Below are 14,189 nucleotides of genomic sequence, written 5' to 3'. Positions count from 1 at the left end.
GCCGGGGAAGCTAAAGGAAAACCACATCGACAGCGAAACACTAAAACCACAGTCTGAAGGGGATCGCCGCTAACCGTGACGGCGTGATGCTAAAAACACACTGGCTTACGGGACCAAAACGGTTAAAATACAAGTGCTTACCAAAGTTTGCTCGTATTGGAGCGCCCCCCTGTTCGCCTCGGCTCCAGCCATGTCTGAATCTGCCAGGGAAACTCGCACTCCGTCAATTTCAGCTGCCCTGCGGAGCGCACCACTTGCCGGGGAAGGAGAGGGGAAACGCTGCCTTGACAATCCCCCTCAACACAGTCCGGTGGGAGAGGGCGGTCAGCCCCGGGCCATAGCTCCTCCTTCACAGTCAGCTCCCATCACAACAGTCCGCCGCAAGGAGCTGCCGCCGTTACCACTGCCAGCAGTGTGATTAAGCAATCCGGATTGAGCCTAGCTCACCCCTAGTCTCTTATCATGAAATGAAACACGACAGCAACCGAGTTCCGGATATTTATAAGCAGCATTGCAGGAGGGACTTGCTGAGCACTTTGTGGCGGATTGAAGCAGCGCATGTTCCTGGGCAATACAATATGCTTGTCATCACATTGTCATGATACCAGTGCATGGATTGTTAAACAATTTTTTTTTAAACAAAAATGTGATCCACTGCCTCTATAGAGAGCGGGGACGGCACCGCGATTTGTACCACTCGCTCTTGTGCTTAAGTCCTGAATTGCAGTGTCTTAGTGTGTTGCTGAGGCGCCTCCAATCATGATCCGACAGGCTGCTGTGTAAAGCAGCACACATCCGTATTTCGTCAAATTGAGCTGATTGACCACAAGCGCTGGATTTAAAGTCAATCCTTGTGACAGCTTCAAACTTGTGTTTTTATTTCAAAAATACACTTTATTCATTAAAATCATCTATACGTTTATATAATGGTTCTAAATCAGTTCTTTAAAACAGACCATTTGGAATTTTGACATTTCTTCTCTACAGTCACAAAAACAGACATTTTCTCGTTCTGCAACTATTTACAATTTGCTCCATGACTACTAACCAACCCTCTGTTCATTATGCCAATTTCATTTGTCACTTGATCCTTTGTGTTACATCTTATCGAATAACTTTGGGAAATCCGGGTATGCCACATTTACTGGTTTTCCTTTATCCACTCTAGTAGTTACATCTTCAAATAGAATCATAGGGTTGAACAGCACAAGACAAATCCTTCCATTCAACTCCATTTCAAAAAAATATCCCTATAGTGTAAAAGAAAGCCTTTAAATCCATGGCAATCCTCCAAAGATCATTCCACCCAGTACCCCCACCATACTATCCCTGTAACTCTGCCTTTCCCATGGCCAATGCATTTACCCTGCACACCCCTGGACATTATGGGCAATTGTCACGGCCAATCCACCCTACCTGCACATCTTTGGAGTGTGGGAGAAAACTGGAACACCCAGAGGGAAACCCACACAGACTCAGGAAGAATGTACAAATCCCAGACAGTCATCCAAGGGTGGAATCAAGCCTGTCTAGTGGCTGTGAGGCAGCAATGCTAACCACTGAACCATCATCAAATTTTTCAACTATAGTTTTTCTTTCATAAAACCATATTGACATTGTCTGATCACACAATCATTTTCTAAGTGCATTAAGACATTCTGAAGTATTCCTGGAAAAAAAAATTATCAAAGCTTTTCATCTTACACCCATCTGGACAATTCACAAGAAATACCAAGGTAAAGGGGAAACAATCTCTTTTATGCTGTATGAGAAGAGAGTGCTGCTTGGTTGGCAAGTGGATCCTGACTGATACCAGTTAGGTAATGACCAACAGTTAACTACCAAGCTTTGTTTAAAAGTAAACTAGGCAGGTGGATTCTGATTGTTTAAGGGCATTGCCTTGAGAAATGAACCAGAGAATGTTATCATTAGCTTTGTTGAATTAGAACAGGTGCAGAATGTACATGTGCTTCTTGCTCCACAGTTGTGTAGTATCATTTCTGTACAAGTTGATTAAAAATATCTTTGCAAAGAATAGGGCCCTGTGTACAAGTGCACACATATTGCACAGCGAGCCCAAATGACAATCCTCAACGGGTTGTCAGCACAATCAGAATCATTTTACAGATGTAATTCAGATTCAATCACGAAAAACGTAAGCTAACTGATGTGTAGCTCCTCATTTTCATCATCTTCTTTCTTGAATTCACAATGGAAGACAATTTATCAACAGTTTTCATTTAAATTGTACCAAAAGTAAATGACTATGAATGCTGAAGTCTTGAACACTGATACTGAACTTGACTGTTTGTCTTTCATTTGCTGTGCTGTGGATAAGTCATAACACTGTTGGGGCGTCCAGAGGTTATATTTATTAGTGCTATGTTAAGATCTTTATGAAACAATAAAGAGAATAACTCATGCTATTTTTTATTCATTTTCATGTGTGGGTTTTGCTGGACAGGGCCAGCATTTATTACCTATCCCTGGGGCTGTTTCTGCTGTTGTTTGTTCTGTTGCATAGGTCGATGCCAGATGGCCCATCCAGTTTCATTTCTCTGTTGTAACAATTGAAGAGTCAACCAGGTTCAAGGTGTTGGCTTGCTTTCTCTCCATGGATGCTGCCTGACCCATTGTGATCTCCAGCATTTTTTGTTTTCATTACAGCTGAGTGGCTTGCTAGGCTATTTCAGAAGGCAGTTGAAAGTCAACCACATAGTGACTCCACATATAGGCCAGCCCGGGTGAAGATGGCAGATTTCCTTTCTTGAAGGACACTGGTGATCCAGATTGGTTTTTCTGACAATTGATAATGGTTTCATGGTCATCAGCAGATCCTTAATTGCAGATTTTTTTTATTGACATCCAGTTTCACTATCTACTGTATCTCTCTAGAACATTAGCTGAGTTTCTGGGTTAATGGACTGGCATTAATATCACTGGGCCATCATCTCCACACTTAGTGTTATAATTGCTGAGCCACCACGCCACACCAAGCTTTCTGTGCTTAAATGAAGAAAATCCAGCATGTCTAGTTCTTTGTGAAATGACTGTTGATTATAGCATACTAGTAATGTATTCAGAGTCACACCAAAGGTAAATCATATTTAATCAAAAGAATAAACCTTTGATGAAATGTTACTATAGAAATTAGAATTAATCACAAAATTGGTGGGGCAGTTGTTCTCTGTTAGCTCCAAACAAAGGGAAATGAAACAAGCCCGATATTTACAGATATTCAGTCATGTTAGTTTTAAAGGTAAGTTCTGATCATGATTTCAAAGTTATTTGCATGAGATATGAACTTTAAAACCATGAGGAAATGAATCACTGCTATTCAGGACATTATCAACACTGAGTAAAAATCAGATAAATGTGAAATTGTCCCAAAAGAGTCATATACTTTGATGCGGACATGCATATTTAAACTCCAAAAGTATAGAAACAATCAAATCCAATGTGGAAATGGTAAGTGGGTTCAAAGAACCTGTTTTTATTCATGTGGGAAGTGGGTGTCATGTGGGAAGTATCTATTGCCTGTCCCTAATTGCCCTTGAGAAGGTGGTGGGGAGCTGCAATCTTCAACAGTTGCAGTCCATAGGTTGTAGATGGACCCAGAATGGCACTAAGTGGGTATCCCAGAGTTTTGAGTCAGTCTAATTGATGAGGAATGGCTTCTAGCACCACCCCTACATCCAATGGAAAGTCTCTTGATTGGGCACCAAGTCCCTGATAGTGAGTGGACCTCCACAAGATCTCTGGCAATTCTGACAGGTTTTGCTGGACATCCTTCCACGGAAAACTGTGCTGCCCGCATGAATCACTTGCAATTTGTAAAGAGCTGACAGCTTATGGTTCACTTAGTTCATTAATTATTCTAGTTGACATCCCACCACTGGCTTAGAATTCCCACTTGTGTTCATTGAGTCCTGTGATATAATGGTGAGTGGTTTTCTCACCCTTGTTAGACTGATACAGGGTCTCACCCATGATTAAGTGGGCTCAGAGACCATGGTTCCAGCTCAGCAGGCTATATTAAATCCAGCTCTGTGTCCATCCTGAGACAAGGTGAAGGCAGAAATCAATTTCATTTTCGGCCAGGAGAGAGGAATTGTTCGTTCATGTTGTGCTGGTGAATTAACAAAGGGAATTCTTATCTGAGCTCAACAAATAACTGGGCTTCAAAGTATTAAAGCTGGATATAATCTATGAAAAGTTTGTTATGTCAATATGAATGGGTACCATTCATTTTTAAGGTCAAGACATCAAATTTGAACATAGGAATCAAAAAATCCAAATCAAAGGATTATAAATTTAATATTTTATTTCTGAAAGTACTTTTTATTAACTTATTAATAAGGGTTATAAATTCTATATTTTTGTTGCCACCCATGTGAACGGTGGGAGTGAAGGAGGTTGGTGAAACACGCTAGTCAGTTTCAGTGTGTTTTCAAACTAGGAGAAAAAGGCGTGGGAAATTGATGTGGTGGGTCTGAATTTAATTTATGAAAGCATTTTGTTCATTTCTCTGGTATTTTTAAGTATTTCAAAATTTGAAACGATTTAGATGTGTTTTAAATACAAGTGTTTACTATAAACATTTTAAAGCACTCGGTTGTTCTGAAGGCTAACTAATGGACATACCTTTGGCCCCTCCGCCATTAAAGGACGTGGTAGCACTGGGAATGATTCTCACTGATGTAGGTAGTCTGGTGAAAGGACTAGCAAACCAAGTACCTCCGCGTTTTTCAGCACGGTCTGGGGCTATTTTCGCTGCTCTACGGTTGAATGTAAAATTCGGCCCAATATTACTGCAACCTGTGACCACCGGGATACACTATTGCCAGGTGAACGATAAGGATTCAGGCCTGGCATTCCCCCAGTCTATAGTTTCTACTTTTTTTTACATTTCCTCACAGTTCATCAAAGGACATGTCATTTCATCGGCCCGGATTTTGTGCTATGCGGGCGGATAAATGTAAATCTCCTGCTCAGTGAGTTTAGGCTTTTCCTCGTCATTCTGATTGTTCCTAACACATGAATATCAAATCTTTGAAAGTGGTGTGTACTTTAAAGTACAGCCCCCCCTTTCTTTAGTAGTCCTAAAGTGTTTCTGAAATAGAAAATAAAGTGCCAAACAAAATATAAAGTGCTGAATGACAGTCACTTTCTCACAGGGGGCTGTGAATGAGAAGGATATTTCCCGCTCCCGTGGACTTAGCCTCCTGCCCCAGCATCGATATTTTCCTAATCTACCTGTTCAGAGCAGTTACTATAAACCCCGTGACTTGAACCCGGGCCTCCTGGCTCAAAACTAGGGACACTACCACGCGAACCCCAAATCGGATTTGATACTGAGTTCTATTAATTCTATGTGTGTCTCACTTATCTTTGACTACAAAGGCCAAATTGGCAAAGCTGTTAATATGACTGAAAAAAATCCCTGAATACGGGGTGGTGCTCTACGTCAGGACACTGTTTTGCTGGCTACAGCCTCTCTTCGATGTCAAACAAGCTTTCACGGTTAAAAGTCGCTGTTTGAAAATTCAGGATTCACAGCAATTTACTTTTGGTTTGAATCAAAATCGTTTAAAAGTTGCCTCGAATGTGAAACGCAAGTGCAGTACATACTTGGCTATAATTTTGTTGACGTTAACAGGTGGAAGTTCTGTGGCTGAGAATAAGCAGCTCGGCGTAAATCAACGTTCCATTCAGTGACTGTGGGGAACCAGCCCCACTTCAAGGACAGAGTCCCTAATGTCTCACAAAAGGGACCATCATCAAAGATTGCTCCACACTTTGATCCGTGTGGTTATTGGACTTTGCTGTGCAGCTCTGACTCCCAATAGCAACGTCTACCGCAAAATCTGGGCCGAATGTCTTTCCGTTTGATGGACCGCACAGGGGAGTCAGTGTCCAGCAAATGTCCAATCCTATGAAATGAATAAATAATGTTTTGTTTTTGCGCGGTATTTTATATCAGCATTTTCATCCTGACAAAATTCTGCTGGCACGTTGTAACTATTACACTTGTAATTTCACTTGTTGATGCAATGATAGTCCATGCAGCAAACCCAGGACACCCACACATCAAATAACCTCTCTTCAAACCTCTCTTCACCGAGCGAAAAATGCGTGCTCGAAAATAAACAATAAACTCAACAGAGAGAGACTCCTTTCAAAATGGAAAAAAAAAATCCCTCAAGACTTTTCTTTAAAATATAAGTCAGGGAGTGTGGGCTTCACTGACTGGTCAGCAGGTATTGTCAATCCCTACTTGTACTGGAGACGGTAGCGGTGAGCTGCCCTCTTGAACCACTACAACCATTTGATGTAGATACACTCACAGTGCTATCAGGGAGGGGGTTCTAGGATTTTGAGCAATTTAGATTTTCAGACACTGAAAAATATATGTCAAAATTAGGATCGTGTGGCTTGGAGTGGAACTAATAGGTAATGGTGTTCTAATGGTATTTGCTGTCCTTGTCCTTTAAAATGGTAATGATCATGGGTTTGGAATGTACTATCTAAAGAGACTTGCTGAATTGCTGCAAATTGAAAATGCTACACAGTATTATTGCTCAGCAGCGGCTGTGGGGGGAGTGGATGTTTGTGGGTGAGGTGCCAATCAAATGGACTGTTTTGTCCTGGGTAGTATCAAGGTTCTTGAGTGTTGATGGAGCTGCAATAATCCAGGCAAGTGCAAGTAAGGACTATTCCATTACATCCCTTATTTGTGTCACATAGATGATGGTCAGGTTGTCGGGAGTCAAGAGGTGAGCTATTTGCTGCATGATCCCTAATGTCTGATTTGCTCTTGTAGCCATTGTATTCACATGGTGAATCTAGTCCAGTTTCCTGTCACTGCTGACCTCCAGGATATTTTTGAAAGAGAACTCAGAAATTAAAATGCCATTAGATGTCATGGGGTGCTGGTTAATTCCTCTCGTGTTGGATATGGCAATTACCTGACAAATGTGTCATGTGGGTATTACTTATCACTTGTCAGCTTAAATCTGGATATTGTCCAGATGTTGCTGCATTTGTAAATGGACTGTTTCAGTTTCCAAGATAATAAAATGTGAGGCTGGATGAACACAGCAGGCCAAGCAGCATCTCAGGAGCACAAAAGCTGACGTTTCGGGCCTAGACCCTTCATCAGAGAGGGGGATGGGGATAGGGAACTGGAATAAATAGGGAGAGAGGGGGAGGCGGACCGAAGATGGAGAGAAAAGAAGATAGGTGGAGAGAGTATAGGTGGGGAGGTAGGGAGGGGATAGGTCAGTCCAGGGAAGATGGACAGGTCAAGGAGGTGGGATGAGGTTAGTAGGTAGATGGGGGTGCGGCTTGGGGTGGGAGGAAGGGATGGGTGATAGGAAGAACCGGTTAGGGAGGCAGAGACAGGTTGGACTGGTTTTGGGATGCAGTGGGTGGAGGGGAAGAGCTGGGCTGGTTGTGTGGTGCAGTGGGGGGAGGGGACGAACTGGGCTGGTTTAGGGATGCAGTAGGGGAAGGGGAGATTTTGAAACTGGTGAAGTCCACATTGATACCATATGGCTGCAGGGTTCCCAGGCGAAATATGAGTTGCTGTTCCTGCAACCTTCGGGTGGCATCATTGTGGCAGTGCAGGAGGTCCATGATGGACATGTCATCTAGAGAATGGGAGGGGGAGTGGAAATGGTTTGCGACTGGGAGGTGCAGTTGTTTGTTGCGAACTGAGCGGAGGTGTTCTGCAAAGCTGTCCCCAAGCCTCCGCTTGGTTTCCCCAATGTAGAGGAAGCCGCACCGGGTACAGTGGATGCAGTATACCACATTGGCAGATATGCAGGTGAACCTCTGCTTAATGTGGAATGTCATCTTGGGGCCTGGGATGGGGGTGAGGGAGGAGGTGTGGGGACAAGTGTAGCATTTCCTGCGGTTGCAGGGGAAGGTGCCGGGTGTGGTGGGGTTGGAGGGCAGTGTGGAGCGAACAAGGGTGTCACGGAGAGAGTGGTCTCTCCGGAAAGCAGACAGGGGTGGGGATGGAAAAATGTCTTGGGTGGTGGGGTCGGATTGTAAATGGCGGAAGTGTTGGAGGATGATGCGTTGTATCCGGAGGTTGGTGGGGTGGTGTGTGAGAACGAGGGGGATCCTCTTCGGGCGGTTGTGGCGGGGGCGGGGTGTGAGGGATGTGTTGCGGGAAATACGGGAGACGCGGTCAAGGGCGTTCTCGATCACTGTGGGGGGAAAGTTGCGGTCCTTAATGAACTTGGACATCTGGGATGTGCGGGAGTGGAATGTCTTATCGTGGGAGCAGATGCGGCAGAGGCGGAGGAATTGGGGATAGGGGATGGAATTTTTGCAGGAGGGTGGGTGGGAGGATGTGTATTCTAGGTAGCTGTGGGAGTCGGTGGGCTTGAAATGGACATCAGTTACAAGCTGGTTGCCTGAGATGGAGACTGAGAGGTCCAGGAAGGTGAGGGATGTGCTGGAGATGGCCCAGGTGAACTGAAGGTTGGAGTGGAAGGTGTTGGTGAAGCGGATGAACTGTTCGAGCTCCTCTGGGGAGCAAGAGGCGGCGCCGATACAGTCATCAATGTACCGGAGGAAGAGGTGGGGTTTGGGGCCTGTGTAGGTGCGGAAGAGGGACTGTTCCACGTAACCTACAAAGAGGCAGGCATAGCTGGGGCCCATGCAGGTGCCCATGGCCACCCCCTTAGTCTGTAGGAAGTGGGAGGAGTCAAAAGAGAAGTTGTTGAGTGTGAGGTCGAGTTCAGCTAGGCGGATGAGAGTGTCGGTGGAGGGGGACTGGTCGGGCCTGCGGGACAGGAAGAAGCGGAGGGCCTTGAGGCCATCTCCATGCGGAATGCAGGTGTACAGGGACTGGACGTCCATGGTGAATATGAGGTGTTGGGGGCCAGGGAATTGGAAGTCCTGGAGGAGGTGGAGGGCGTGGGTGGTGTCACGGACATAGGTGGGGAGTATCAATTTTGCCTTTAGCCATATATCACTGACACTGTTCAATTTCAGAATAAACGTTAAAGTTTATTACAAGGAGCCAAGAATGTGAGCTTGAATTGGCCCATCTAAGACTGGAGCAGCAATGGAGAAAAACAAACATGTGTATCAATTAAACATGCTGAAACATAGTTCACATAGAAAAAGGGCAAGAACTTTACCCGTTTAAAACCACAAAAAAGAAAAGAACTGGTAACTGAAACTGAACCCATGATCAGCCATTATAAGTTAAATTGAAACAAATTGTGATTACGTGAGTAAGATACAATCAATTGAGCCCATAATTTGTTATGCATTAAACACGGTAAATTTAATCAAATCCCATAAATCAATGATCTCAATCATTTTCATTTTTGTGTACCTTTGAATTGCTAACAGATTGGCAACATTGGACCAGAAAACTGTAGCTGACCATGACATGTGAGATTACTAAACAATAATGACATTTCTTTTTCATTATTATTTCACAAACACGTAATTGGGATCGTAAAAACCATCAACAAGGAGGATAATTCAGAGACTGAAGGATGTGCATCAACATAATGCTTTTAAAGTCCTCGACAGTTCCAAAGCACCTCAGAGGCAACTAAGTACTTTTGAGTTGTAGATGCAATTCAAATATCAGAAAATATAGCAGACAATTTGAAAACAAAACAAAATCCCATGTTTGGCAATCAGGTAAGTGACAATCTTTACAAACTCCGCTTTTCTTTGTCTAATACAATAGGATTGTTTATGCTGTACTCTCTGACACAGTGAGGCCATACGTAAATTGGAGGAACAACACTTGCTATTTCACCTTAGGACCATAAGACCATAAGACATAGGAGTGGAAGTAAGGCCATTCGGCCCATCAAGTCCACTCCGCCATTTAATCATGGCTGATGGGCATTTCAACTCCACTTCCCTGCACTCTCCCCGTAGCACTTGATTCCTTGTGAGATCAAGAATTTATCGACCTCTGCCTTGAAGGCATTTAACGTCCCGGCCTCTACTGCGCTCCGTGGCACCTTGTGAGCTTACAGCCCAATGGCCTCAATTTTGACTTCACCAGATTCAAAATCCCTCCGCCCCCAGCCTTATCCCATGTTCAGCCTCCCCATCCTCTTCATCTATCTTACCTGACCTAACCTCTCCATCTTCATACTCACCTATCCACTCCACCTTTCCCACAGACCAATCACAATAACCTACCTGCATTCACCTACTACCATTCCACATAACCTTACCCCAGCCCCGCCCCACTCCCTCTGTATACTTCGGGGATCCCTTCCCCCTCCCTAGTCCTGACAAAGGTTTCGGCCCGAAACTTTGACTTTCCTGCTCCTCGGATGTTGTCTGACCTGCAATGCTTTTCCAGCTTCACATTTATTGACTCTGCAGCATCTGCAGTCCTTACTGTCTTCAAATGCACTAACATGTCAGCCTAGATGTTGTGCTCCAGCCTCTTGAAGGGATTGTTGAGCACATATACTTCTGACTGAGAGTTGAGAACTCTATTGTGAAATCTGGCACAACCTTCTGACACTGTTGATTAAAATCATCCATTTGTAACAGATCTTACGAGTAAAATTCTTTTTCATCAGAGGAGTTCTATTTAATGCAGTGTTAAGTCTCTTCCTCCAGTGTGTTAGATTGCGTAGTCAATTATTTGTTTTCATGGGTATGCTAAAGAGAAATGTAGACAAAGCTACCTATTAGTGTCACAAATGGACACGTTGACCTGCTTTGAATATTCCATTAAGCATAGCTGGTAGTTTCACCGATTATGACATTGATACTTCAGATGTGAAAGTTACAATTAGCCATTAGCAAACAATCACTTTATTGAATAGTTAGGAGCATCTGAAAACCCAAGTGCCCACAGGAGGAGCACTGGTGTCCATTGAAGAGTTCCTCCTGAAGAGACATATCCTTTTGTAAAATCCTATCAGCCAAATAGAGGGTGAAAAATGCATTTGTTAGCAGATCCGTGAAACTATTGCAATAAGAATCCACGCATTCATTTATCACACCCAATTGATCACATGCTATGTAAATGATTTCTGTGTTCAAACCACTTTCTCGACAATTATTATTGTTGCAAACACAATAACATGCAATTTTTGAATTTTAAGGTGTTATACAAAACTTTGTTAAATGCTAAAAATTTGAAATTTGACTAAATTAGCATTTTTCTTTAGTCACTTGTTGAAATCTGATCTTTTGATAAGGTTATTTTAAGTTTTTGTTTAAGGGGTGGTATTGTCGTTGGTGTTAGATTGCATAGCCACAATTCCCGAAAAAGAACGGAAATCTTCTGTTGTCAGGTGTGCCACCTTTCAACCAATTTGACAATACTGTCATATCTCCCCAAATGCATCACCCTGTTTATGTTGGCAGCATTCATGTTGGTTCAATGGAGAGGAAAGCATGCCCAGAACAACACCAGGTATATCTAAAAATAAGGCAGCGACTAAATGAAGCTACAGCACATGTCTACATGCGTGCCAAAAAGTGTGAGCAACAAGTGGCAGGTTAAACTTAGCGATTCCATAAACAAAAGATCATATCTGAGCCCTGCAGTCTTGTCACATCCAGTCAGGAATGGCGGTGGACAATCAAACATCTCGCTACAGGAGGTGTTTCCATAAACATCACCATTCTCAATAATGGTGACCCCAACACATCATTACAACAGCTAAGGCCAAGGCCCGTGCAACAACCTGCAACCAGAAGTGCCAAGTGGATCAATTTTATCTCCCTCTAAAGATCCCAGCATCATCGATGACACTCTTGAACCAATTCAATTCATTCCACATGATATCAAACAATGGTTAGAGGCATTTAATACTGCAAAGGCTATAAGGTCTGACAATATTCTGGAATAACACTGAAGACTTGTGCTTCATAATATGCTGAAACCCTAATCAAATAGTTCCAATATAATTACAACACTGGCATCTACCTGACAATCATCCTGGTGTGACTTGCTCACAAAAAGCAGGACAAATTCAACCCAGCCAAATACTGCCCCATCAATCTACTCTTCATCATTAGTAACATAATGGAAAGTGTCATCAACATTGGTATGAAACAGAAGCTGCTAAGTGAAGACTTGCTCAGTGACACTGAGATTGGGTTCCACCAGGGCCATTTAGATCCTGACCTCATTGCAGCCCTGGTTCAAACATGGACAAAAGAGCTGAATTCCATAGGTGAGATGAGAGTGACAAACCTTCACATTAAGGCTGCATTTGATTGAGTTTGGCAGCATGGAGCCCCAGAAAAACTGTGAAGAATGGGAATCGAAGCAAAGCTCTCCACTGGTTGGCATCACACCTGGAACAAAGGAAAATGGTTATGGTTGTTGGAGGTCAGTCATCTCAGCTCTAGGTCATCTTCACCTGCTTCAACAATGACCTTCCCTCCATCATAATGTCACTTACTGATAATTGCACTATTCAGGATACCATTCTGGCTTGGGCTCAATGTGGCCTGTAGTATTCACACCACACATGTGCCAGGCAATGACCATCTTCAACAAGGGATGATCTAGCCATTGCCCCATGACTTTCAATGACATTGCCATCATGATTCCCTCACTATGACTATCCTATGAATATCTGGTTACCAGAGGCCAGAAATTCAAGTGGAATCACCGCACAAATTTCTAGGTGGCTGCCTAAGATGGAGACAGAGAGGCCCAGGAAGAAAAGAGAGATATTAGAGTGGCTCCAAAAGTAGGTCAGAATGTAGGAATCCTGCAATGAATAACTCACCTTCTGATTCCCCAAAGCCTGTCCAGATTGTACAAGGCACAAGTCAGGTGTGTAATGAAGTACTCCCATTTACCTGAACGAGTGCAGTTTCAACAACACTCAAGAAACCTGACACAGTTCAGGACAAAGCAGCCCACTTGATTGCCACCACATCCACAAAAATTCCATCACTCCACTACTGACTCTTGGTAACAGCAATGTGCACAACTACAAGATACACAGCAGAAATTCACCAAACGTCCTTAGTAATCCCGAACTTATGATCATTATCATCTCGAAGGGTAAGGACAGCAGATATATGGGAACATCACTACTTGCAAGTTTCTCTTCAACCTACTCACCATCTTGGCTTTGACACTTACTGCCATTATTTCACTGTCACTGGGTCAAATTCCTGGAACTCCCCCCTTAATAGATTGTTGGTGAGTCTACACCAAATGTGGTTCAAGAGGGCAGCTTTCTGCCACTTCCTCAAAGATAACCAGGAACAGGAAGTAAATGCTGGCTCAGCCAGCGATACCCACATCCCATAAGTAAATCAATAGAAATTTTTGTGGAGTTATCTGTGAACTACTGTGGGTGAAAGGCCTCCAGAATTACATTGTGTTACATTCCAGATAGTTCAAATTTGTAACTCTGATCACATCTAAAATGCTGTTTATTTGTCCAGTCCCTATACACCTGCATTCCCCACACAGAAGGCCTAAAGGCCATCCACTTCTTCCTGTCCCACAGGCCTAACCAGTCCCCCTCCACTGACACTCCCATCCACTTAGCCAAGCCCGTCCTCACCCTCAACAACTTCTCTTTCAATTCTTCCCACTTCCTACAGACAAAGGGGATGGCCGTGGGTACCCGCACGGTCCCAAGCTGTGCATGCCTCTTTGTACATTACGTGGAATGATCCCTCTTCCGCACCTACACTGGACCAAAACCCCACCTCTTCCTCCATTACATTGATGACTGTATTGGCACCACCTCGTGCTCCCATGAGGAGCTCGAACAGTTCATTCACTTCACCAACACCTTCCAACCCAACCTTAAGTTCAACTGGACCATCTCTAATACCTCTCTTTCCTTCCTGGGCCTCTCTGTCTCCATCTTAGGCAACCACCTAGAAATTAATATCCATTTCAAGCTCACCAACTCCCACAGCTACTGAGAGTACGCCTCCTCCCACCCACCTTCCTGCAAAAGTGCCACCCCCCATTTCCAATTCCTTCATCTCCTCTGCATCTGCTTCCAGGATGAGGCATTCCACTCCTGTACATCTCAGATGTCCTCGTTTTTCAAGGACCGCAATTTCCCCCGCTCAGTAGTCGAGAACACCCTTGGCCGTGTCTTCTGCATTTCCTGCAACTCATCCCTCACACCCCCTCCCCACAATAACAACCAAAACAGAATCCCCCTCATCCTCAAGTACCACCCCAT

The 14,189-nt window shown here is 43.8% G+C and overlaps 1 protein-coding gene across 2 annotated transcripts in view; it reads right to left on the bottom strand.

Annotated features, from left to right (window-relative positions):
- Positions 1-413, bottom strand: part of clcn2c (chloride channel 2c) — a 565,311-nt gene extending 564,898 nt beyond the window's left edge. For both annotated transcript variants that reach the window (XM_048542200.2, XM_048542201.2), the window contains exon 1: positions 142-413. In XM_048542200.2, coding sequence (XP_048398157.1) covers positions 142-192 — 51 coding nt within the window. In that variant the 5' untranslated portion in view covers positions 193-413. The remainder of the gene's footprint in view (positions 1-141) is intronic.
- Between the last annotated feature and the right edge of the window lie 13,776 nt (positions 414-14,189).

This window comes from Stegostoma tigrinum, chromosome 14 (genome assembly GCF_030684315.1).
Source record: "Stegostoma tigrinum isolate sSteTig4 chromosome 14, sSteTig4.hap1, whole genome shotgun sequence".
In the NCBI taxonomy this organism is placed as follows: domain Eukaryota; kingdom Metazoa; phylum Chordata; class Chondrichthyes; order Orectolobiformes; family Stegostomatidae; genus Stegostoma; species Stegostoma tigrinum.
The sequence above is the reverse complement of the archived record's forward strand: the minus strand, read 5'-3'. Positions and strand labels throughout refer to the sequence as shown.